Here is a 22,657-nt window from a genome sequence, read left to right as displayed (position 1 = left end):
GCCATTTATTTTTCATGTAAGAAAGAGATTGCAGGAGCTTTCTGAAATAATCTCCTATTTTAGGTAAAAATAGCCATGAATGGCCCCAAATATCTAGTTTTAGAAATGCCATTCTGCGGGAGGGCTAAGAACCACAGATTGTTCCTAATGGAACAGATAATTTTTCATCTCTGATATACTGCTTTGGCAAAGCAGAAAGAGTTTAATACGGCAGGTAGCACCTCCAGCCCGGTGCCCATGGGTGCTGCAAAAGAGGCAATGAAGAATGACGCTTACCTGAGCAGAAGGACCGATGGTCTCTCTCAACGTTTGTTCATGTTTGTGACAAATTTGGGCTTAAGAAAGAGCGCTGAGTGAGGGCTTTGGGGTTAGGTCCATGGATACTAAGTGACCATTTATTTCCCTTTACAATTATTACAGTGTTTTAACTTGGGAAGATTCAGACGCTGAAATTGGGCGGTGAAATGCAGAATATAAATACAGCCTGCTTGTGCCGTAAGGTGATGGAAGAAATAAAAGGTTCAGTCGTCAGCCTTTTCTACAAGGGTTATGTTTTGCAGTAAAAATTTAAAATAATAGAATATATAGAAATATTAAATATATATTAGAATATATTAAAAATTAGAAATTAAAATGAAAGAAAGAAGATCCCCCCGCCATCTGCGAAGTAAATACCAGCGTAGCCCATTGGAGGGGCATTTGTGCGGGGCGAGGCAGCAGCCAAAGGGGTGCCCTCCCCCCCCGCAGCATCCCGCCGCCAGCAGCCGCCCTGCCTGCGGGTCAGGAAACCAGGCAGGGCCCCGAGCCGTGGCCAGGAGGGGCTGAGCCGTCATGAGCCCGTGCCGCCAGCGTTGCTGCTCGCAGGGTCTCGTTTCCTCAGGCCAGCCTGGGGCGTCGTGCCCTTCCGCGCCCCGCTGCCTCGCGCACGGGAGGGCACGCGGGTACGCTCGCGCCGCCTCCTGCTCCTCCGGGAAACCGCGTGCTTTATGGGAAACGACTGTTAAATCTCGTGCGTAATTCATCCGTGTACATGGAATCCTCTACCAAGACAGCTTCGACTCTGGTATATTTACAGTAACACGTTATTTCCACGCTGCTTTGTTTAAATTGATGCATCTCAATGTTTCTTTATCTTATCAGCTTTTCCACTACTCTTCACAAATGGTAATAAGTATTAGCTTGTTTAATATTTCTCTTCCTCTTTGGGGTCAGTTTTTCCCTGGCATTGAATGATACTTAAAAAAAAAATTCCTAAATTCTCACAGGAAATTTTTCTCTTTTGCTATTTCTGACTTTGCTGCTACAACCTAAAAAGATTCTTTCTCTAGGCCAGTTAAAATTAGTCTCTAAAATCCTCTATGACTTACTTATTCGTTCCCTTTATTAGCAAGCCCTAAGAAATACTACTTCATAATCTCTCAAGCAAAGCAAAAATAAAAACGTTTGAGGCTTTCGTTAGGGTGAAATGCAAGCCCGGCACCCCTGTTTGCAAGTAGCAAATTAATATGCTTCTATTATACACTAAATTGTATTCTCTGTACGGATTATGTGTTTATTAGTGTCTCTGTTTTCCTGCATGAGTAGCTATCGATTACCATCCTAGCTCTCGCCGTGGGGACCTGGAGCATCCCGGGAAAGGTCTCCGGCTCCGCCGCCGCTGGGGCTCCCTGCACGCCAACACAGGTGAACTGTGTGCTTCTGGCACAGGCCGGGCTCCGCTGGGCAAGGTTCGGACACAAAAATAAATGTGCTAGTTTTAGGAAGTGGACGGAGGTTTGAAAGAGTTTTCTTGTTTGTGTGGTTGAGTGTGGGTTTTTTTTTTTTCCTTTTAGTTTGCATTGTTAATGCTTGAATGATTATAGGCTTTTGAAAGCAATAGTTTAGGAAATAATACACATAATAATACACGTAATTTCCTTAAAGATGATACGATCAATGCGAAGGCGCCCACTTCACTCATGCTGGGTTTGCAGATCTGCTTCAGAATGTGTTTTCATTTTGTTGACTGACTGCGTGACAGTGCTCTAATGACCAAAGGAAATGGAAAATAATTCAGGACAAAATCCTCAGTGTAATCACAGGTGCGGAGTGGAGCAAGAGCCGATATATCAGTGATCTTGGTCTCCTGGTAAGGATAGATAAACACAAACCTTTTGTCTCATGGTTAAAATATAATTGTGGGATGGTGAAGAACCACGTGTTTGCGGGCAAAGAAGCCCCTCTGTGCAGCTTAAGGTAATTTGTCTTGAAAGCGGTTCACTCTTTGTTTCATGGCCATGACATGGTCCATCTCAAATTCATTCACTTACTCGTGCGGTTGCCGCGACGCAGCCAGCGCACTCGTCTGCCCCAGGCTGCCCCGCCGCCTTTGGGACTGGGCTGGAAGGAGATGGGGGACGTGGGCGTGGGAAACCCCCGCTTACTGGGGCATGGCATAAGGTGGAGACCCTCTGCTCCAGGCTGTCACCGTCCCTCCGACCACTCTCCAACCGCTATTAAATCTAGAAGGAAAGAAAAAGATGTAGAAAGAGAAAGCAGAAGCTCAGTGTCTGAGGCTTCAGCAATCGCTAATCCCCTTCCAAGAGCTTTCAGCTGATTTCGCCCTCTCCTGCTGCTGCTCCTGGCCGCTGCCCCCAGAAAGGAGCAGCTCCGTGGCCTCCTTCGGCAGCGCCCGTGGGTTACGGTCTGCTCTACTGACAGGTGTCCGCAGCGCGTTTCGGAGCATCTCCGCAGCGCTGCTGCCCTCGGGGAGGAAGGCTTGCGGGGGACAAGAGTACTGCGCCTGCTGGGAGATGGGGCAAATTAACTGACATTTTCTCTGCTAGAAAAATTCCGTTTCCTGCTGGGTGATGGGGGTTTGGGGGAGCAGGTGCTGTGTATCCGCTCCCACCCCTGTGCTGCTGTTCCCCTGCAGCAGCGACCGCTTTTTGAAGAGTTAAAAGTCATAATTCTCTATTTATAATTTTTGCATGTGCACAGGTGAGTGGGCCAAGAGCTCCCGTATGCACCCGGCATCAGGCTGCAGCCAACCAAAGCTTTTTAAACCTGTAGTCTTTCCTCCCTCTTCACTAAGCTAGGGCATAATTAATTATGTGATTAGTCGTGCAAGCTATTTAAAAAAGAAGGGCCAGGCAAACTAAGGTTTTCTACTAATCCAATCTTTAAGAATAGAGGAAAAAAAACCCCAAACCCAACTCCCCTCCTATCCTGTGTCTGCTGGCGGCTCAGCAAGAGCTTGGGCGTGGTGCTGAGGGATGTCACCTTCGAAAAGGAATTGTGTTAGAATTTATAAGAATGAAGTATGAAGCAAGTGAGCGGCCTCAAATTGATGATTATTACTGAAAAGAGCATGCTGTAATTGCTTGTGAATAATGATTAAGCCTAATTAGAGTCAGAGTTTTCCTATTACACTGATAATAGCCACCTGTAGAGCCTGGGCTTCAATATATTCACCAGGAATAGGTGCAGAACCAGCATCTTTGCTTCTCTACACTGAGCAGAGTAGGTGAGGATCTTGGCTTTCTTCCAGCATGGGATGTCCACGAGTGCCTGGGAAGCAGTGAGCCTCAGAGTCATTTATGAACTGAAACACAGCTTTTCTTTCTCTAATTCCTTTCCTGGGGTACTGGTAGTGGTTAAACGATTCCAAGTCGCCTTCGGTTACCCTTGCGACGAGAAAATGCTTTTAATCTTTTTCTTCAAGTGTAGCCCGTGTTTCTCGGTTTAATTACCGCTTCGCGTAGCAGAAATTTCCAAAGGAAAATATTTTAGGATCTTACGGAAGGAGTTGCTAATGACATCTGGAAGTTATTGACATCCCTTCTGTTCTTCCACGTAGGTGTGCTGAGGCTGCCACATAGGCTTTGTCGCTAAAGATGCTCGCGTGGAAAGAGCCTGTTTGTTCTCTGGGTAGCGTTAGTGGTTCTGTGGCGGTTGCAGCCTGCTGCTGTGCGAGGGAACCAAGGGCAACAGGAAGACGATGGTGGCGCTGTGGAAAGGAAGAGGGGGAAGACATTTTTGTGTTAGCGCCCGTAGCGCTGCGTAGCTGAGGCATTGGGGTAAAGGGAAACACAATCTGCAGGGTGGCCGCTTCTGAGCGGGAGGTTCGAGTGGCTGCTGGCCCCTTCGCACGCGGGGCGGTGGTGGGCGCTCGTGAACGTACGTCGTTTGTGGCCGGAGGCGGCTTCTGAGACTTCCCAGGTGCCGTAAGCGATTACTGAAGTTGGAAACGAAGTAGTAAAATAGCCTCTTTGCAAAGTTTGGGGTTTGCTTGTTTGTTTTTCCTGGCGATCTAGTGGATTTATTAGACAAAAGCTAGGAAGAAATGAAGCCGGGCTAGCTGGGAGCGCGTATCCGCAGCTGACTGATGGGGCGGGTTTTCTGCCTGGCGAGGTGGTGTCCGGCTCGCGGGGGCTTGGGGGCAGCTCTGCTGCGCCACGGGGGCGCTTCAGGGATCCGGCTCTCTCTTACTGTAATTTCCAGTAATGTACTACTGTTTCAGATATTTATGCTCCTCATACTCTGTTAAAGTTTGCGTTAAGCAGCTCACTTACACAGAGCCAAGTACCAAGGTTAATACAATACTGCAGCAGCTTTAGTTGTGGACTCAAATTGGTGTCCTTTATTAAAAAAAAAATAAAATATCTAAATCAGACCTGAACTCTTTCTTTAATGTCTTCTTAGAATTTAAATTATGTTTTTTAGCTTTGGCAACTATTTAAAATGCTGATGTGTCAATCCCCAAAGAGAGAATACTTGTCTCGAGTATTGCCACTTGAAATTTTGGGAAGCCACACAGATGTTCATCTCCTCATTATGGAAATAATGTATTTGGTTAATGTGTTGGTATGAAGAGAGGGGAATACAAATTATCTTGCAACTTGAGAGCCATTTGAAAGTTTTCTTATGTTTAGACTGTCTTATTCATCCTTGCTAAGGCATCTCTGACGAGAGGGGTCCCCCAGATCTGCCGGGTTTGGAAGTGTCCCTCCCATCGCCGGCGGCGCCGAGCCCTGCGGCCCCGTTTCCAGCATCCCTGCCTGGGCTGGCGCTCGGCAGCGAGATGCGTGGGATTCGGTCTCACCGCAGCAGCCAGGGGAGATGCTCTTGGACCTTTGTCCTCTTGTATCGCGCTCTGCAACTGCCTGAGAGGGGCTGTAGTGGGGGGAGGGTTGGTCTCTTCTCCCAAGGCACTAATGATAGAACAAGAGGAAACGGTCTCAAGCTGCGTCAGGGGAGGTTTAGGTTGGAGTTTAGGAAAAATTCCTCACTGGCAGAGCGGTCAGGCCCTGGCACAGGCTGCCCAGAGAGGTGGGGGAGTCACCGTCCCTGGCGGGTATTTAAAAGGCGTGTAGACGCGGCACTTCAGGGCTTGGTTTAGGAGACCTGGGGGCGTTGGGCTGATGGTTGGACTTGATAATCCTAGACCTTAATGATTCTGTGATTGTAAGATCTGTGTACTGTTGGCTGGGAGAGGGCTCAGGTCTGTCCGAGTGATGCCGTTGCACCCTCCCAGCTTCTTGAGTGTACGTTGGAAACACAGAAAAATGAGGAGAGGATCCGAGCCTGGAACTGGCAAAGGGCCCTTGCCTGGTGGTCCTTAAGGGATCCCAAAGGTGATGCTGAGCTGGGGGTGGGGGTAGCCCTGGGGAACAGAGAGAAAGAAAGTAGGGGTGATGAAGAATGGGCTCCTGAAATATTTAATTCAAATTGGAAAGCTTTTTGCTTTCCCTGAAGGATGCAGGGTATTCCGACGACAAGTACTCGGGGCGATGCGGGCGTTCCTGTTCAGGACTCCGTGGCCTCGAGGCCACCCCAAGTGACTGTACCGGATCCCCCGGCCTCAGAAATGAGCCCCATTATCTTTGCCTTGTCACATACAAGTCTGAGCACTTGTTCTGGGTACCTTGTGGTTTGATGTGATTAACGCACACAGTGGGATGGAAGCTGAAACTTTGTGTTAACGGCCTCGGCTGAGAAGGCTGTGGAGAGGGAGGGAGAGAACAGTAATTATATCGCTCTGTCTTGCATCCTGGCACGCGCTGGCTGGCTGGCATTATTAAAGCCACCTTATAATCAAGAAGTCAGTTGTCAAAAAATCAAGGGAGTAAATTTTTTTTTGTTTGTTTTTAAAGATTTTAAGCAAAAAAGGGAAGAATGCAATGATTTGTCAGATAATATTTTCTTAGGGATGTTATCTCAAGGGGAATTTTAAAATAAAACTGAGGCATGGCTTTGCTGTGCACAGCCAATTATATCAAACCCCCAGCGCCGTGCATGGACGGCCTCTGTTGTGCCAGTTTATGTATCGGCTCCACCTGACTGCAGCTCGCAGGCCAGGCTGGCAGGTGTCTGCCACGTGGGCTGTTTAAACGATGGCTCTGCAGAAAGGAGGCGTCACGTGAAATAGCATTCTGAAAGAGCGTTGGTACCTTCATCTAAGCCAGTGTTACCATGTCAACAGCAAAAATACGGCGTGGCACCTCTTGATGTCTGGTCTGGGGGGGGGCTGTGTGTGCGTAAGTATGGGTCTGTGAGCGTGCTTATCAATTTTAGGGCACGCAAATGTATTTACACGTGCTGTAATTATTCCCGTTGACATGGTAACGCATCAGCAAGGCACACGCAAATATATACAGAGAAAGAAAGAAAATTAACTCTGTATATTGAAGGAATTGAATGCAGTATAAGGAAATGATGTTTGAAACCCGGTGAGTTCTGCAGCCTGGGGCCTGAGTTCTGCGTGTGGCCGGGGAAGGAGCCGCCCCTCGTGCTCCCCCGCCGCGCAGCACAAGGCAGGTACGTCTCGGCCTCCATCGGTACGTCTCTCGCCTCATTCTCCCGCTCCCACCGCAGGCAGGAGGAGGATGGGCTTTGATTTTCTTTCACGTTTTGTTTGCTGGGAAGGCATAACAATGTGGCCGAGCATTGATCTGGTTTTTGTAAGTCCATTTTAAGTACGCGTGGCAGAACGGCACAGCCGGGGGGCGTGCGCTGACCGCCGCCGGGGTTATTTGTGGCTGGACGGCTCAGAATTTAGGTCGTGTACCATCGGATGATGGAAAACTACCTTTTCTGTAGCGTGGCTGTCGGTCCCGCTCTGGGCTCGTCTGCTGAGTCGGAGCACGTGTCCAGCAGCGGTGTGGGGCGCGACCGCCTGAGCCGCCGGGGTGCTCCGGGGAGCCCGCGGTGCTTGAGCGCAGCCGTGCTCCCGCAGCCGTGCCGGGCAGTGGCTGCAGCCTCTCCCCACGGACAGCTCTGACCCTCCCTTGTGTTTGTTTTGGCGTGTTCGTTATGTGTGCTGATCGATTCTTATTCTTTGTTATCGTTAATTATAACCTGTTGAGCATGCTGAAGGGTTGCTCCGGTTGCTGCATTACAATGTAGAGGCATTTCTGTATTTCTATCCTCATTTTAAATTATGCAAGCAGATGACTTGAGCTTAAATGCGTTTAAGGATACACAATGTGCATTTTGTCTGCTGCTGCTATCAAAGGGAAGAAAACCACTCTCATGTTCTGCATTTAGACCCTCTGTATCTCTCTGATTTTACTGCTTTATGTTATTAAAATGAAACAGGCCATCTGTGGAGAAGCTTCCGTCTAGTAAAAAAGGGTGGGAAGGAAGAACTCGGAAAACTGGTGGGAAGAAGACATCAGTGCATACAAAGGGATTTAGTTAAATAGTTCATTGCAAATGAAAGCCTGAAATAACAGCTCGGAATATGGGAGTAAGTATTAGTAATAGGAAAGAGCGAGCTGCGTCCTGGCCCGTGGGCCTGACTTGCCACCACGTTCAGCCATGCCCCTGGGTGACACTGTTTAACTCCACCTGAGCTGTCCTGCTGCCAGCTGAGATTAATACAGAAACTGATCTAGCTTTCAGTAAAGCAGACAGCAACAGATAACGTCAAGAAGACTGGGTATGCAAGTGAGAGGGAAAGCAAGCTATAAGGTGAGTTACCTTGTGATATGTATTTAAAAAAACAGCTTTTCGCTCATCTTCAGGTATGAGGAAAAAAAGAGTACTTCATGGATAAGGTCCTGGCAAGACAAATAGCCCATTTCCAATACCCGGGCAGCAGGAAAGGATGAACTACTGGGAGAGACGTTCTGCTTCTGGATGTATTTTTAAATCTGTTCTGTTTCTGTTAAATCTGTGTCTGATTTGGGTGATACCTTACAGCAGATACAGATACTCACTCGCAACAGTAGGCTTATGCGAGCAGCGTTTCTCCCTTGACTGGGACTCTGCGTATTGCAATTCATAAAAAATTATTCATCCCAGCAGCAAGAGTCATTTGAATAAGAAGTGGAGTATTCAGCTGAAAGGAGAGCACCGTATGCATTAAGCAACCCAGGTGATTTATACCAGTGTCAACCTGGAAAGTCCCTCTGTGGCTGAAAATGCAAGTGCCTTGTGCATTATGAAGTCTGAAGATGTTTGGGGAAGAGGAGCATAAGCCGCCTTCATCTTCAGCCCCGTAACGACTCTCTCTGAGGGGTGGATTTGGTCTTTTTGTTGTTCATAAAGAAAACGGTGGGTGCCTCTGGGTTAGACACCAGCCTCCCACTCGGGTGCGAGGATGATCCTGCTGCCATCCAGCAGACCACGGCAGCAGGAGAAACCGAGGCCGGGGACAAGCCCCTCGTGTGTGTCCGGCGCCCGCTGCAGCAGGAAAACCTCGTCCTCAGCTGAGGCCTCTAGCCCGTATGGCAATAGAAATGACAAGGAGGAGAAATAAATCCAGGGGTTTCTACTCTTTATATTGATATAAATGGGAACTCTGTGAAAGTAGAAGTGCCTGAGGGCTATAAAACATAGACTAATGAATAATAATATACCTTTATATTAACCTTTCTATTACAGCACTGGCTAGACACCACCTAGGTCATGATCTCAGTGCCGTGGCAACCGTGCAATTTTATTAAAGTGGTAACGATGATACTTAGCCAATATATACCTGTTTCCATAATAGAAGCTTTATAGCTTAAAATCCTGGATTTGCCCTAAGTATGGCATGCTGAATTTCCTTTGCATGTGCTTTATGTTACGTATCTAGGAAGTCAGACGTGACATCAACTAAAACACCCTTTTCACTGTTATAGTTGCGAACTATTAAAAAAATAAACCAACTGCAAAGCATTTTTATGGCATGAAGGAAGTTAGTAAAATCACTCAATATTATGGCCTTTTTATTGAGTAAGAAGGTCAAGAAAATATCTGTAGACTATCTTAACGGCTCCATAATAATACGTAGCGTGTGGTTCGCGCAACATAATAAAATCTGAAAAAAAGACTAGCTGTCTTAAAATTGGTCTTAGCGTTCCACACCTGATGCTTTCACCCCAGATTTAATGTGGGTAAGCAAAACTATTTTGGCCTGAACGTTAGGAAAACCAGAAAACTACCTGAGTAGTTGCTTTCCACTCCTGTAGCATCCGTAATCCTGGTAAGTCACGGTTTACTAGCTGGGTAAATAAAATTTCTGTAACTAGCAATCGTTAGCGTGGACATATGTTGGACGAAATAGAGAAGAATGAAAATACCATAAACTGGTAAAATCACTACTCGTACGATACTGGGTCAATACGTTGTATTTGCTCACAAGCCACATGGGCTGAGAATGAAAACACTTTAGGCACATGAGAAAGGCAGTAGGTCAACAACTTCGTGTTTTAATTAGGCTTAATTATTTTCCTTCTTAAATAACCTCAGAGACCTCAAAAGCCGCTGCTGACACATGAAATAAATGCTTCACAGCGTGTGCTAGAGATTTGGTAAACAAGAAACGACAGGCATCTCTCTTAAAAAACCAGCTGGTTCATTGAGGCCAACAGCACGTTACCACCGTGGATCCTCGCGAGGCGGCTGCCCACAGCTCACCTCCTGAGACGCTGGAGACTTCGCTCGGCTGCCGCGGGTCCCACTGGTGCCGGTTCTGCCTTGGATCCCCTATTTTAATCTCTCTCTTTTCCTAGGGGACTGCTCTCTTTCGGGTACCTCCCTGCCCTCCTGCAGCCGTCCTTCTCGTCTGCAGCCCGTCCTTTGTCGAAGAGTGCCTGACACCTTCTCCATGATAAACGCCTCCTCTGCCTTTTTCCCCCTCCGTAATGCAGCTGACCACGGCAAACCGCGTCGTTAGTCCTGGAGCCCGGCTTATCCTCCAAAGCACGTAGGATTCCCTCAGCCATCTCTGCCAGGGAAGCTGAGCGTTATGCTTTCAGGCAGAAAATGGGCAACACGTAACATGAAATGGAAGGAGAGATGGAAGATTAATGCTAGAAATAAATCATCTGGGGGGGTTGGGTGTAAAAAGCAACCACAGGTCAGCAAGCCTTATTTTCTGGTTGAGAATCAAGCTGCTGTGGCAAGCGTTGCTGGCTCTAGCTGTGGCATCCTTCTCCCCTGGCGATGCCCTGGTCCGGGAGGGCCCAAGAGGGGCTTCCGAGAGCGGAGGGGGAGGCTGGAGGGCTGTGAGTGGCGCCCGGGGCAGGGCTGGGTGCTGTGCCGGCACCCTCCGTCCCGGTGACCGACCGGCAGTGGCGCAGAATAAAAAGCCTAGATAAAATTTGACATGCAGAGCCTGCCTCCAGCCAGCTGGGGATGAGACACTCCCATCCTCCCCCGGTAATGTCTCATTTCAGTCTCTCGGGCGCTGCTGATTGCCCCAGTCCTGGTCAAAGGGGCGCTCGGGCTGGCGCCGTGAGCATCCCGCCGAGCGAAGCGGGGAAACGGCCAACAGTGCTCGGGTCTTGGTGGCATCGCAGCCAAGTGACGCTCATCCCTCCCCTCGCCTGGACCTCACCAGCCCTCTGTACCGCCTGGCATCGGGTCCCTTCCCCCCATCTCCCCCACCTCCCTTTTATTTTTTATTTTTGTGTTTGTTTTGGGGTTTGTTGTTTTTTTGGTTTTTTTTTTTTTTTAAAGTCTGTTTCATTACTATGTAGTTAATTTGTATATTAATCCTGGGGTGGAAAATAAATTAATCCATTAGGTAGCATCATCTCTCTATGTGTAAGAATAATGATTTAATCAAATCACAGTGATTTAAAGTAGTGAGAGATTTATTTTAATTTGTAAAATCTCATAAAATTATCTATATCTGTTAGAGGAATTTGCTGAAAAAAGTAATTTTCTTAAGTATGATCTATGAGGAACACTGGGAAATCACTAAATCTTGTCACATAAGCCTAGTACTTGTCTGTGTGCAAGGGTAAGAAGTGATTATTCCTACTTTTACTTTTAAGCACCCAGCTTTTTTGGTTGGGCCATCTCATTCCCTGAGCCCCTGAACCCAAAACTCCGCTTGTTAGTGTTATGCATGGAAGTTGTCTTAATGTCTTCAGTTCACAAAGATCAAGCTTAAGCACAGGCTTAAGTCTGTCACTATGATAGGGAACACGCTGGCCTGTGTTTGAACTGTCATGTTTATGAAGCACTTTAATTTGAAAAAGTACCTGCAATTAGATACACATTTAAGGTGTCCCTCTGGCTCAAAGCCGCTGACACGGACAGGACAGCTCGTGTGCGCAGGACAGCTTTGTGCTACGTGGGAAGTGTAGAAATAGTCCAGAGCGACAAGAGATCCCAGGCAGAGCGTGTGTTTTGTGTATTTTTGAAAAATTGCAAGTGTCGGCTGTTTCCAAGAGGCGACAAATTACAGATCAGCCTGAATCTGGTGCAAAGTTACCTGGTGTTGCTGATGTTAATCCTCCCGTGCCACCAGGAGTTCCTTCACCCTACCCCCACCTGCAAAGGTGGCGCGCTGTATTTTACAGCACATAACCACGTATCTTTGTCACGCGTGAGCGAGGGTGGAACATGCGGTAGGGAAGCTCCTATTCCTGGACCATTTTTCCCTTGCCCCTTTGGAAAAGGAGCTGCCCATCGCCACCTGCCACCGCCCGGGGGCTTGAGTGCCTATTGCCCGACTCCGCTCCATGGCTTTCTGCACCTCCGTGCTCCGAAGCAGGTGCTTGTGCTCGTGCCTCGGGAGAGCCGGAGAACCGCTGTAGTCACGGCTGTTAAGTTAACTCATGTGACTTAAATCCTTACGCTTCAGCTCACAGTATTTGCATGGCACTCACCTTTGCATAGATCCGTCATAGCCTTATGATTGGTGTTCGAAATACAATAATCTGAAGATCTGTAACTACTGTGCAAACTGTTCTTCAGTAGGAATTTAAATCATGAAAATCACTGCGGGATTTCATCAAGCGCGCTGACGAGGTTGGTTGCGTGGGAGCAGTATCGCCACGCTCGCACGTGATCAGCGTTCGCTGAGAATCGAATGTCGGCGTTTGCTTTACTTATTGGCCGTGCATCTAATGTGAAGTTTAAAAACAGTAAGATTTTTAAATTGATCCTATTTTCTCTTAATTGAAAAATACGTTTTCCTTTATTTATTTATTTATATTTTTTTTAAGTTGCTTTAAAGTACACCTAGGACAGCTGCCCTCCTGAAAATAATGGTGGGGAAAAAAATGAAATGGTGGTGATTTGTTGGCTCAAATCGTGGAGCAACAAGTGTGGTGTGTACTCAGTTGAGCCAGAGTATTTCAGACAATCTAATAACTTTTCTGACAGTGTTCTTGGGAATGATATATGGGAAAAAAACTGGAAAAAATATATTCTAGGAGCCGTGAGATTCCACTGAGTATTCTTTACTAATCCTTAAATTTGATTAAAATGTTACCTAGTGTGAACAGGCACGGCTCCATTAGCTCAGCGGAGGTGCGCAGGTTTGCACCAGGCGATGTGAAGCCCCTCTGGCGCTCGTACCCCGGCCCGCTGTGCGCAGAAGTTATAAATATTCATCAAATAACCACGGGGTGCCTGTGAGCGTGCTCCTGGCCTCGCTCCCGTGGAGCAGCGTCGGGCGCCCCACTGACTCAGCCCTGGCGCTGGGGGACTTTCCTTGGTCCAAAGCGTGGAGGGAAGGAGGGCGGTTGGCAAAGGGGACGCCGTCGGGAGGCCGTCACCAGGCTTGTGGCTTTGGGGGAGCAGCGGTGCCGTGACCTGCAGCGCGGCCAGGATCCGCCGGTGGGTGCACGGTACTCCTGCGCCGTGAGGAATTAGTAGAAATTTGGCCTGCTACTTAACGCCATCCCTCTGTCAGTCACTCGCTTGCCTGCCTGTCTTGATCAATAGAAAATAATGATTAAAAATGTACACTTTTTACCAGGCATCTTTATTCCTTCTTGAGAATGCAGAGGGATCATTAAAAAAAATCAATGAGAATGTTATTATTTGTTATTAAATCTGTAAAGGTTTAGAGTAATTCTTATGGAATTCTATTACAGTTTTATCAAGACGTATTGATTTTATTTTATTAAGTTATAAAGCACTTCTCCCAGAGGTCAGTTAGCCTGGCACGTTGGTAAGGTATACTGTTTCACTTTCTGAGCCATATATATATTGCAGATCTTGTGACTGAATATCTCCTTTGAAACGCTCTTTTAATTAGGAGTGAAGCTAATACACGTGGGTTTGCAGAAAAGCAGGTTTAGCTTGTACGTACCTAAAAATCTAAGAGCATTTTCTAAATTTCCTTCCGACTAACCCACATGAATATTTTCCTTAGGAAACTTCAGATCAGACGTTGAGGAATTGTGCTGTCCTTTTCTAGAGCCTGTGCACAGAAACTTTCATAAGTCACTAATTTGTCGATAATTAAGCAGAACAGCTGTGGCAGGAGAGTTTTATTAAATGATTTCCCTAAATCACGGGGAAACCCAGGTCGAGTCCCTGCCTTGGCATAAATACAGCAGGAGGGGGTCGGGGCTCTCTGCCATCGCAGGCCGGACCTTTTCCAGCAGCTCAGTGCAGTTTTATTCCGGCAAGTTTTCGTTTCAAGCTGTAAAAGACACATTAAGGGCTGGACACGCCTGAGTGAGTATATGGAGTTGACTCCGATATTCGGCAGTACTTAAATACACCACCGGGGTTTTCTCCGATCCCACCTTGGTGGTTTGCCCACAGGTTTCCGTGATTCCACTGCGGTCCTTCAGGTGCTGGCTTCCAAGTAGACGGCACGGCGTTAGGTTGGGATGGCTTCTTGCTGGGGGTTTGTCACCGCTCTGAAGCGCCCTCGTGTATTTGTTGCAGGAGGGGCCCCCACGTAGTTTCTAGTGAGACCTGCAGGTGAGATTTTAATTTGCTTTCAGGCTCTTTCTGGAAGACCCCAATACTTATTTTTTTCTACGTCTTTGGAGTTGTACATTGTGTCTTGTGAGCAGTGGGCTTTGGATGCGAGTCATGAACAGTAGACTCAGAATGAGGAAAATATATGCTATAGTTGGGTCAATAGTACACAAAGCTAACACAAGGAGACAGCTTGACCCCACTCCTAATCTTCTTTCTTATTTGAAACCATCTGTTTACATGCTGTCTATTTTTATCCCACAGTGGATGGATTGGTAGGCTAATTTAATGATGCCATATGTTTTTTCTCTGACTCAATTTCATTGTGTGGAGTGCCAGATTGAGTCAATTTACCCACCTATTTCAGGAGAGAAATTGTTGGCTATGGTGCAGGGGACTTTTTCCTCTCTTTCAATGGAACATATATTTACTCTAATTTCTACCTGCAAAATCAAAAGGAACTATGTGATCATGCAATACAGAGAGATGGTTTAGTATCTATAAGAGCTGGCTGCTTCTGTGCCTTACCCTCTTCTGCAATGCTAGTACAAGCCATAAAGCCAAGTAAAGGGACAAAATGGATATTCTGAGATTTGCGTCTTCGATGGATTTGCACTTTTCTGATGCCAGATAATTTACTTCTGAGCCTCTCAGTGCGCAACCAGCCCTTTTTAAGTCCTCTTTACTATTGATCTACTTTATGCAGGTTTCAGATTTGCATAGTTTGAATACCTCATGAACCTTCTTAGTAAAAGGAAAAACTCTTTTGTAACATGAACTTGGACTGCGATTGCGGTTCTGGAAGGTTACATGAAAAATACGGAATCTAAACTGTCTCTGTAAGCAAAAGCTGTCATGGTGTTCGTTACAGGCGAAAGACTTGGGGAAACTACTGGGCGCTGGCGGCAGTGGTGAGCATCCTGCTGTTTGAACCCGCCTGTTGTAAGTCTGAGAGAACACTCTGAAGAGAATGGGCACGGCCCCTTTACTTCAGGAACTGTCAGGTTTGGGAAAGCCTGTAAAACTAAGCAGGGATTTCAGCTGCCGGGAGCCCACAGCCTGGCTGAAGGGGTGGAACAATGATTGTCTGGTTTTCTGGCGCCTCTGGTGCAGAGGTGATAAACCTTTTCCATGTTCTGTGCCAAGAATACTTGTCTGTGTCACTCCATGTCCTCTTCCTTCTTCACAGACGAGAGAATACAGCTTCTGTCGCCTACAGAAAGAAAAAAGACAAGAAAAAAGACAAAAGACACCGTGTATGAGCGCGTAGATGTGCACTAATATATGTGTCCTTAAGCAAACCTGTTGTTTGCTAAGCAAAACCAAAAGCGTATGGGGATAGGAATAGAATTGTCATTATGGGAGGGTGGTGGTCTCCGCTCGCCCCTGCCCCCACGGCCACGGCGGTGCCTGTCGGAGCAGCTCTGCCCTGGCTGGGACGGGGTGGCTCCAGCCTGCCGTCACACCGTGCTCGCGCGGGACCTTCAGTCGCTGCAGCGACCAAGGGCAGGTTTCTTAGGTTATCTGTCTATTGAGCTGCAATTATTTGTACGCACAAAGGTTTCCTTAGGCTCTGTGGAGTTACCCCACCTTTGGAGGAGAACAACGGGGGGAAGAGTGCTTAAGCAGGGCGAAGCGAGGCAGTAGCGCCCAGGGCAGTTAGCGACGCGGAGCTCCTTTTGGCCCAAAAGCTACCGTTGCTTGTTGGGGCAGCAAGGATTTGTTTCAGAGTTCTGCGCTGTATTGTGGGGAAAATCCATTCAAAGGAGCGTGATTTTTGAAGGGATATTGTCTGAGCTGTTAAAAGACTTTGGCTCAGTTTTGAACTACAGAATTTGAAAACTTGATTGAGAAAATCCCTGCGCTGCGGCGGGTCTAATTTGTTACCAGAATCTGATAAACTGTATAATTTTGTTGTAGAGTTTTAATTCTTTTTTTATTTGCCTTCCTGGTTTGTGAGCCTTTAGATATACCTCTTCTTTAGTTGTTGTACGTACACATATATATACACACACACACGTACATACATATACTTACATTTATACAGCGATATAAGTTTCTGCTAAAAAATAAAGTAAGCTAAAGCAAGATATGTTTATTTTCTGGCAAGTTGGCGAGCTGCTACGGAGAGATAGAATATGGTTAAGAGCTGTGTGAAAACTATGAACTATGTTTAATCTATGAAACTATGGAAGTATTCAATAGTCATTACATGGTCTCTTTGGGTGAAGAGAGGACTGTTTTGAGAAAGAGACGGCTCAGGGCCGTCGGATATCTTTACTGCACTTCAACTCAGCTGTTAAAGAATTATCATTTTGCCCCCATTATCTTAACACTGGAGCTGTATGTCACCTTTACCCTCGCAGCGCTGCGGGCTCGCTGTGGCTGCATGGCTTCAGCAGCCAGCTGAATCTCACAGGTCTAAGGACACCTTCACCCCCACACTTTGGGATGTCTAATCCAAGCGTGTCCGGTAAATCGTGGTGATTCACAGCTACCTCTTAGATCGACTCTCTGACTGTTATCTGTACCTTTGCGAAAGGAAATTAAGGGGGAAATACATGCTACAAAAGAATAAGGTGCGCTGGTAGCTTAGCCCGATGGAAGTGCCTTCTCTGGAGAGGTTAATTACGAAATTAGTTGTACTGAGCTCAGCGGATATCGGCTGCACCACATAATTTATTTTCATTCCTTATTGGTATGTATCTAATCCATGACTTTTTGCTTATAACTCTTTTTATATTCATCTCTGTTTTATATATATCTTACTGAGCTTTTTACCTCGCAGCCAGTAACAGAGTAATTTACTTGCAGGATGCGGCTGATCAGATGAAGCGTGCAATGGACTTCCCTTCTTTCCACGGCCCTTTTGTGTGGGTAGAGAGGTGAATGTGTGCTGGGTATTGAAGAAGATATAAACCGAGAGTTTGTTTTTCAGGCTGCAGTACTTCCCGTGCCCTATGAGCTAGACCTCAGCTTTCTACCTGTCTCCTTCTCCAGGGTTCGATGCCTATTTTACCTCCCGAACTCTGGAGAACAACAGAAGGAACGTGTGGTTTGCAGAGTACTGGGAGGAGAACTTCAACTGCAAGTTAACCATCAGTGGGTCAAAGAAGGAAGACACAGACCGTAAATGCACAGGTAACTTCATTGACTTCACCCTCCTGGTGCTGCTGGACGTGGGCTGCAGTGGAACGACTGCACAGGTGATGTGGGGAAGCTTGGCTGGAGAGAGACTGAAAAAATACACTGAATTTTTGTAGGTTGTAGAAAAAACAGAACAGCAGCATCAGCCTTGCAGGACAGGAGGAGAGATGGAAAGAGTCGAAAAATACATTCTCCCATTTCTCCCTTTTTCTGGCTGTCTATCCAGCAGGAACATCAGTGTTTTCCATGAGAGCCAGAAGTACTTGTGTTTGGGTGCAGGGTGGCTTGGGGGTCTCTTCTTCGTTTGGTTTAGATAGAGAATATTTCCACAACTTACGCCTTGTCACCCATCTGCAAATCACAAACTGGCCACCTACTACGTCACGGCACCACCTGCCCCTGGCCATATACCTACCCTGTGCGTTTGAATTTAACTTGTGAGGGAAATGCACCCGTAGGAAAGTATTAGCACAGAGCGAAATGTCTTTTCATTCTAGGCAGCACAAAATTGTTGATCAGATTTTTGTTCTCACTGATGCAATTTAAGAAATTGGGGTTAAATAAATTTTGCAGCCTCAAACTCGGTCACCTGGAAAACACACGGTCTGCATTTGTGACTGAGGTGCCTGACCTTCAGTAGCGTCTTATTTGACCTCTGTTATTTTCTGGTGGCTGCCACATTCACTCCTCTCTTCCTTTTGTGAGGCGCTGCCCACCGTTTGAAATATCATATTTTCCAGGAATTCCTGTTTCTGACCACGAGGTGATCCAAGGAATTGTTTTTAGTCACAGGGGTGCCCAGGTAATGGTGGGGGCGATTTGGTTTTTAACTGCTCTATGCGCTTCTCAGCACAATCACTGCCGTGATGCGGGGGATACAGCCCGCTAAACTTGAAGAGTTTATTTTCAAAGGAAATGATGGGTGAGACGCGTGTTCTTGGAGTCATTCAGACGTGGGCCTGACCAAGAGCTGCCAGGTGATCCGCAGGGACAATAGCAGCGTTGCCAGTTTAATGATCTGCTGCTGAATTAAGGTATTAGATTGAGGGCACCTGTCTAGAGAAAACATTTCTAAAACTCAAAAATGGAGGGAGTCTGCCCTCAAACTGCCGGGCCCCTAGTGAGCCCGTGTTTGTGGCGTGAACATCTGTAGGGTGGGCTTGGGGCATTTGCTCCAATGTGTGGATAAGCTTCAGCCAGAAGGTCCCTTCTGCGATACGGGTGGTAAAGCCTGACGTCCGCCTTGCCCTTGCCTCCCTTTGCCTTTCCTCCCTCTCCTTTTAATCTTTCACAGCAGCAGTTTAAATGTGTTATGTTGAATAATTGCCTTGAATTTTGATCAAAGGAAATGAGCTCATAGGAGGATATGTTTTGCTTCGATTGAAAATTGGTGAAAACTTTCCATATTTCATATCATCTGCTTTCGGTTTCAGTTCGTGGATGGGGGTGGGAGGGTTGTGCATAGGAACAGTGCAGTTACCGCTGGGAATACTCAGCTGTTAAATCTGGCTTTTGGAATCTCCCCCAAAGGCTGGAATTTGACTAAAAATTGGGGAAAGATCTTCAGGATAATTTCTAAAAGCGTCTTATCACCCTTATTGTTTATGCCATATTTTATTGCAGTTGCTCACAGCCTGTGCTTTCTGATATGAACGTAGAAACGGTGCTCTGCCTTCCCTCAGCATGGATTCAGCAGAAACATTTATTTTTTGATGGCTAACTTACCCTATCAAACCGAAACACTGCATTATAGCTCAATATTGTACCAAATGACATGCCCTGACATCTTCCTTCCTTCTTCTACAAACTGAAGTAAATTGTGCATCAGAAAAAGCATTAGCTTTGAATTATATTGCTAGTATGAGAGTCTTAATGTCCCACTGTTGTAATAATATTATGAATGATCATCATCATTATTTTAAAATTTGATTGGTAATTTGTAATGCAGCGAGGTACTCGGCTACAGGCCATCGGTTTCTGACAGCAATAGTGCTCCTGAGCACCGGCATGAGGTGTGGGAGGGCTCGTGCTCCAAATCGAGACGCTCGCACGTAGCAGGGAGCAGCTCGGCGCTCGCGGCCGCAGACTGCAATCAAGAAGAAAAGCTTCTCCAGGAAGGCACCCTGCGGGCAACTTACCTTTTCGTATCACAACTTTCTGAACTATTTCTATATGCAGAACTTCTACATTAACGTCAGTTACATTTATTTAAGCATGACAAATCTTCCCTGATTGGGGTGGGTAGGACATAGAACGAGAAAATGAAAATACATTGAGCCCGCCCCACCGTATTTCTAGATGAGATTGAATGCAACACATTAATTGATAACGCTGTTTCTAGCGATCGCCTTGTTTTGGCACGGTTCAGGGCACGATCCAGTGCTGCTAAGTTGTCCTGCTGCCGAGGGCACCTGTGCCGCTGTGCAGGTAGTGTCTGCTGGCACGGTACGGGGCCGCGGGCCGTTTCAGAGCGGTGCGTGCGGCACAAACAGCCGAGCCCCGCGCTTTTGCCCCGAGAAGGATCGGTGCCTCACGCGGTGAGTGCCGGCGCTTCGGCCGGCGCTGCCTTCCGTGCTTGCCCGGGCCCTGGGGTCACGTCCCCAGGGACGCTGGGGTCTGCTCCTGAGGGCACTCCACCCGACTGCGCGGGGAGTCCAATGCAATCACTGAAGGTGCATGATCAGAACAAGCACTGGCTTTAGACGGTTCATTGCTTTACTTCTCGCTGCTTGCATTTAAGAATATTAGAGAGATTCAATTCGGTCGTTACAGGCCACGTCAGGTTAATGTAGGAATGCTTTGGGGAAAATGTAGTTTGCGGTTCCATGCATTACGGTAAAAATGAGCTTTTACAGGGAAGGATTAACAGAAGAGAACAACTGTCTTTGCAGAAGAGACTAGCGGTGTGGTTCGTAGCCGTGACGCTGCAAAGGGAGCCGTGCCGAATGCTCTGCCCACGTCGCGTTACGTGCAGGGATGGGGTCTGGGCTTCGACTGTGAGCTCAGCTGAAGGTATCTTCCTGTGCAAAACCACACTGAACTAACATTGCCAGATTTAGGGAGTTAGAAATAACGCATGGCAAAACAAGCTTCTTTGTATATATTGTCGTGAACCAGGTTGTTCAGGGGTTTCAAAGCGATTATTGAAATATTTAACGGGGTTGCACGGCCCCACGGCCCCGCAGGTTGCTCTGCTAACAGCAACCATCAGCGCCGTCGCCCCATGGGTGCTCCCAGTTCCAGCAGGACCACCTCCACCAGTGGGGGTGGGATATGTCCCGCTCCTTCAGAAGCACCTGCACTCACCTGTGGCAGAAAGAGGCGTAAGCCAAAGAGAAATGCAAGGACTCTGAGCACACGGAGGCACCAAGAGCTGCACCAAGAGCGCCGGCGTTTTTAAAGACCCGTCTCCTTGGCTTGTACCACTGCCCGAAAAGGAAATTGCAACACTTGACTGTTTTCACTTATTAAACATAGCTTTTAATTCAGATAGCCTTACGCTCAAGGAGGCTTAAGGAAGAGATATAAGGGTGATGTCACCTTGGATGTCATTTATCAGAATGTAGATTACTCGGAGAGCTTTTCTAATTATCTGCAGGTGCAATCATTCTGAAGGAATAGCCCAGATGATGGCTCAGGCAATGACTTGCTCTAAAGAAAATGCTGGGAGAAAGCTCCCTGTGAGCTGAAGTGACAGAAATTCAGCAAAAGGGTTTGTAAAAGAAGGGACTGTTGCGCTTAGAATTTAAATTGGAACAAGAAGAAACACCTCAAAGGGACCCAGATTCCCCTTCCTGGGTGGTGTGGAGTCTTTAGAGGGCAGGAGCTGTGTCAGGACCCCCCTGAAACCTCTCTGCGTAGCACAGCGAGGAGCATCTCATGCAGTGGTGCTGGTGCTGTGAGCGAATTCATGTGCCGTGCGGGGTGAACTCCTACACCCGCCGTCCCGGGGCACCTCTGAGCCCTGGCCTTTGTCGGGTCCCTGTGGAAGGCTGGAGGAAGAGGAGGGGGTGTGGTGGAGGGACAATGGTGTGAGGGGGCTCGGCCCATCAGCAGGATTTTACTGGGCGATATTTGGTGGCTCAAAAAGGCCAAATCCCTTCTAAAACATGAGGAGCATCAATCAGGAAAGGCTATTCTAAGGACTGAGTTTATCTCGACTGGGAATGTTACAAGGTAGGATTAAAAGCCAGCAAAGGACAGAGGTGTCTTGGGTAAAAATAATAATTAAAAAAAGGCGGTAATTTGCATATGTGTATATACACACACTTGCTTCTAAAGCTGGGGAGGGAGCAGCTCGTGCTCTGATGTGCATCAGGCGTGGTACCAGGTTGCTAAATGCCCGGCCTTGCACCTCAGCCTGCTTTGGGCACAGCTCTTGGTGGGGAGGGAAGAAAAGGTCAGATTTCCATTTAGTAAAGGAGAAAGTTAAGGTAGCAAAGGAATAGTTGTAAAATACAAACATCCAGGTTAACACAGTTGTGCCAAGTGTGCCATGCTTCCTTCAGAATTTCCTGGAACAACTTTTTGCAGGAGGGGATTTACCCTTTGAAGGGGAAGATCCAGTACAGCCTGCCTGGGTTGGGGTTGTCTCCAATCAAACGGTGCTTCTGAGAAATACATCACGTATCCAAAACGCTGGGAGCCCAGGTCTGGATACCCATGTTTCACGACCATGGGAAAGGAGGGGTGGGGGAAGACAGCCCAGATAATTTTGGCATACCATTTAATTATTGGTGGTTTGGCTTAAAATGAAACCAGTAGCTGGGATTTTTTTTGTTGTTTTTTTTTTTGGTTTTTTGGGTTTTTTTTTTTATAGATAAGGAAGCTAATAGCAATAGCCTGTCTCTTTTTTTCACCAGCAATCAAGATGGCTTGTGCTATGAAGCCATATGCTAGGGAAAGAAAACTAATGAACAAAAGATGTAGCAAATAGCAGAGCCTAAGGATATCAGAATTGTATTTATAATTTGACTACAACAAGTGATATAGTGCATTAATGGATTAGCAAAGTGCAATTTACTATGGAACGAAAAATAATTTTCAAAATGCTATCAAAATTCCTCATCTCAGGAAAAAATAAATTGTCTGAGATGTTTCAAGCAACTTAATGGCAGGTGGCCAATATCTAAAGCATTTTTTTAAACAAATGCCAGCAGCCATGGTGTGCATGATTCACTTTTTATGAGAACAGCTTTGTGGTATTCATTAGGATGAATATCTATTGGACTTGAGGGCGTCAGAAGACCTGAACTGCTCACAGCGCCATATAAATCATGTCAGGAAGAGGGGCTAAATTTAGACTGATTCTCACTGACGGTGTTGAGGGCAGGGAGCGCAGGCGGTGCTCCCTCTCCAGCGCTGC

General features: G+C 46.9%; 1 protein-coding gene across 2 annotated transcripts in view; it reads left to right on the top strand.

Moving 5' to 3' along the window:
- Positions 1 to 22,657, top strand: part of GRM7 (glutamate metabotropic receptor 7) — a 309,474-nt gene that overhangs the window by 172,679 nt on the left and 114,138 nt on the right. For both annotated transcript variants that reach the window (XM_075095593.1, XM_075095592.1), the window contains exon 5: positions 17,146 to 17,286. In XM_075095593.1, the coding sequence (XP_074951694.1) occupies positions 17,146 to 17,286 (141 nt within the window). The remainder of the gene's footprint in view (positions 1 to 17,145; positions 17,287 to 22,657) is intronic.

Source organism: Phalacrocorax aristotelis, chromosome 6 (assembly GCF_949628215.1).
Source record: "Phalacrocorax aristotelis chromosome 6, bGulAri2.1, whole genome shotgun sequence".
In the NCBI taxonomy this organism is placed as follows: Eukaryota; Metazoa; Chordata; class Aves; order Suliformes; family Phalacrocoracidae; genus Phalacrocorax; species Phalacrocorax aristotelis.
The sequence above is the reverse complement of the archived record's forward strand: the minus strand, read 5'-3'. Positions and strand labels throughout refer to the sequence as shown.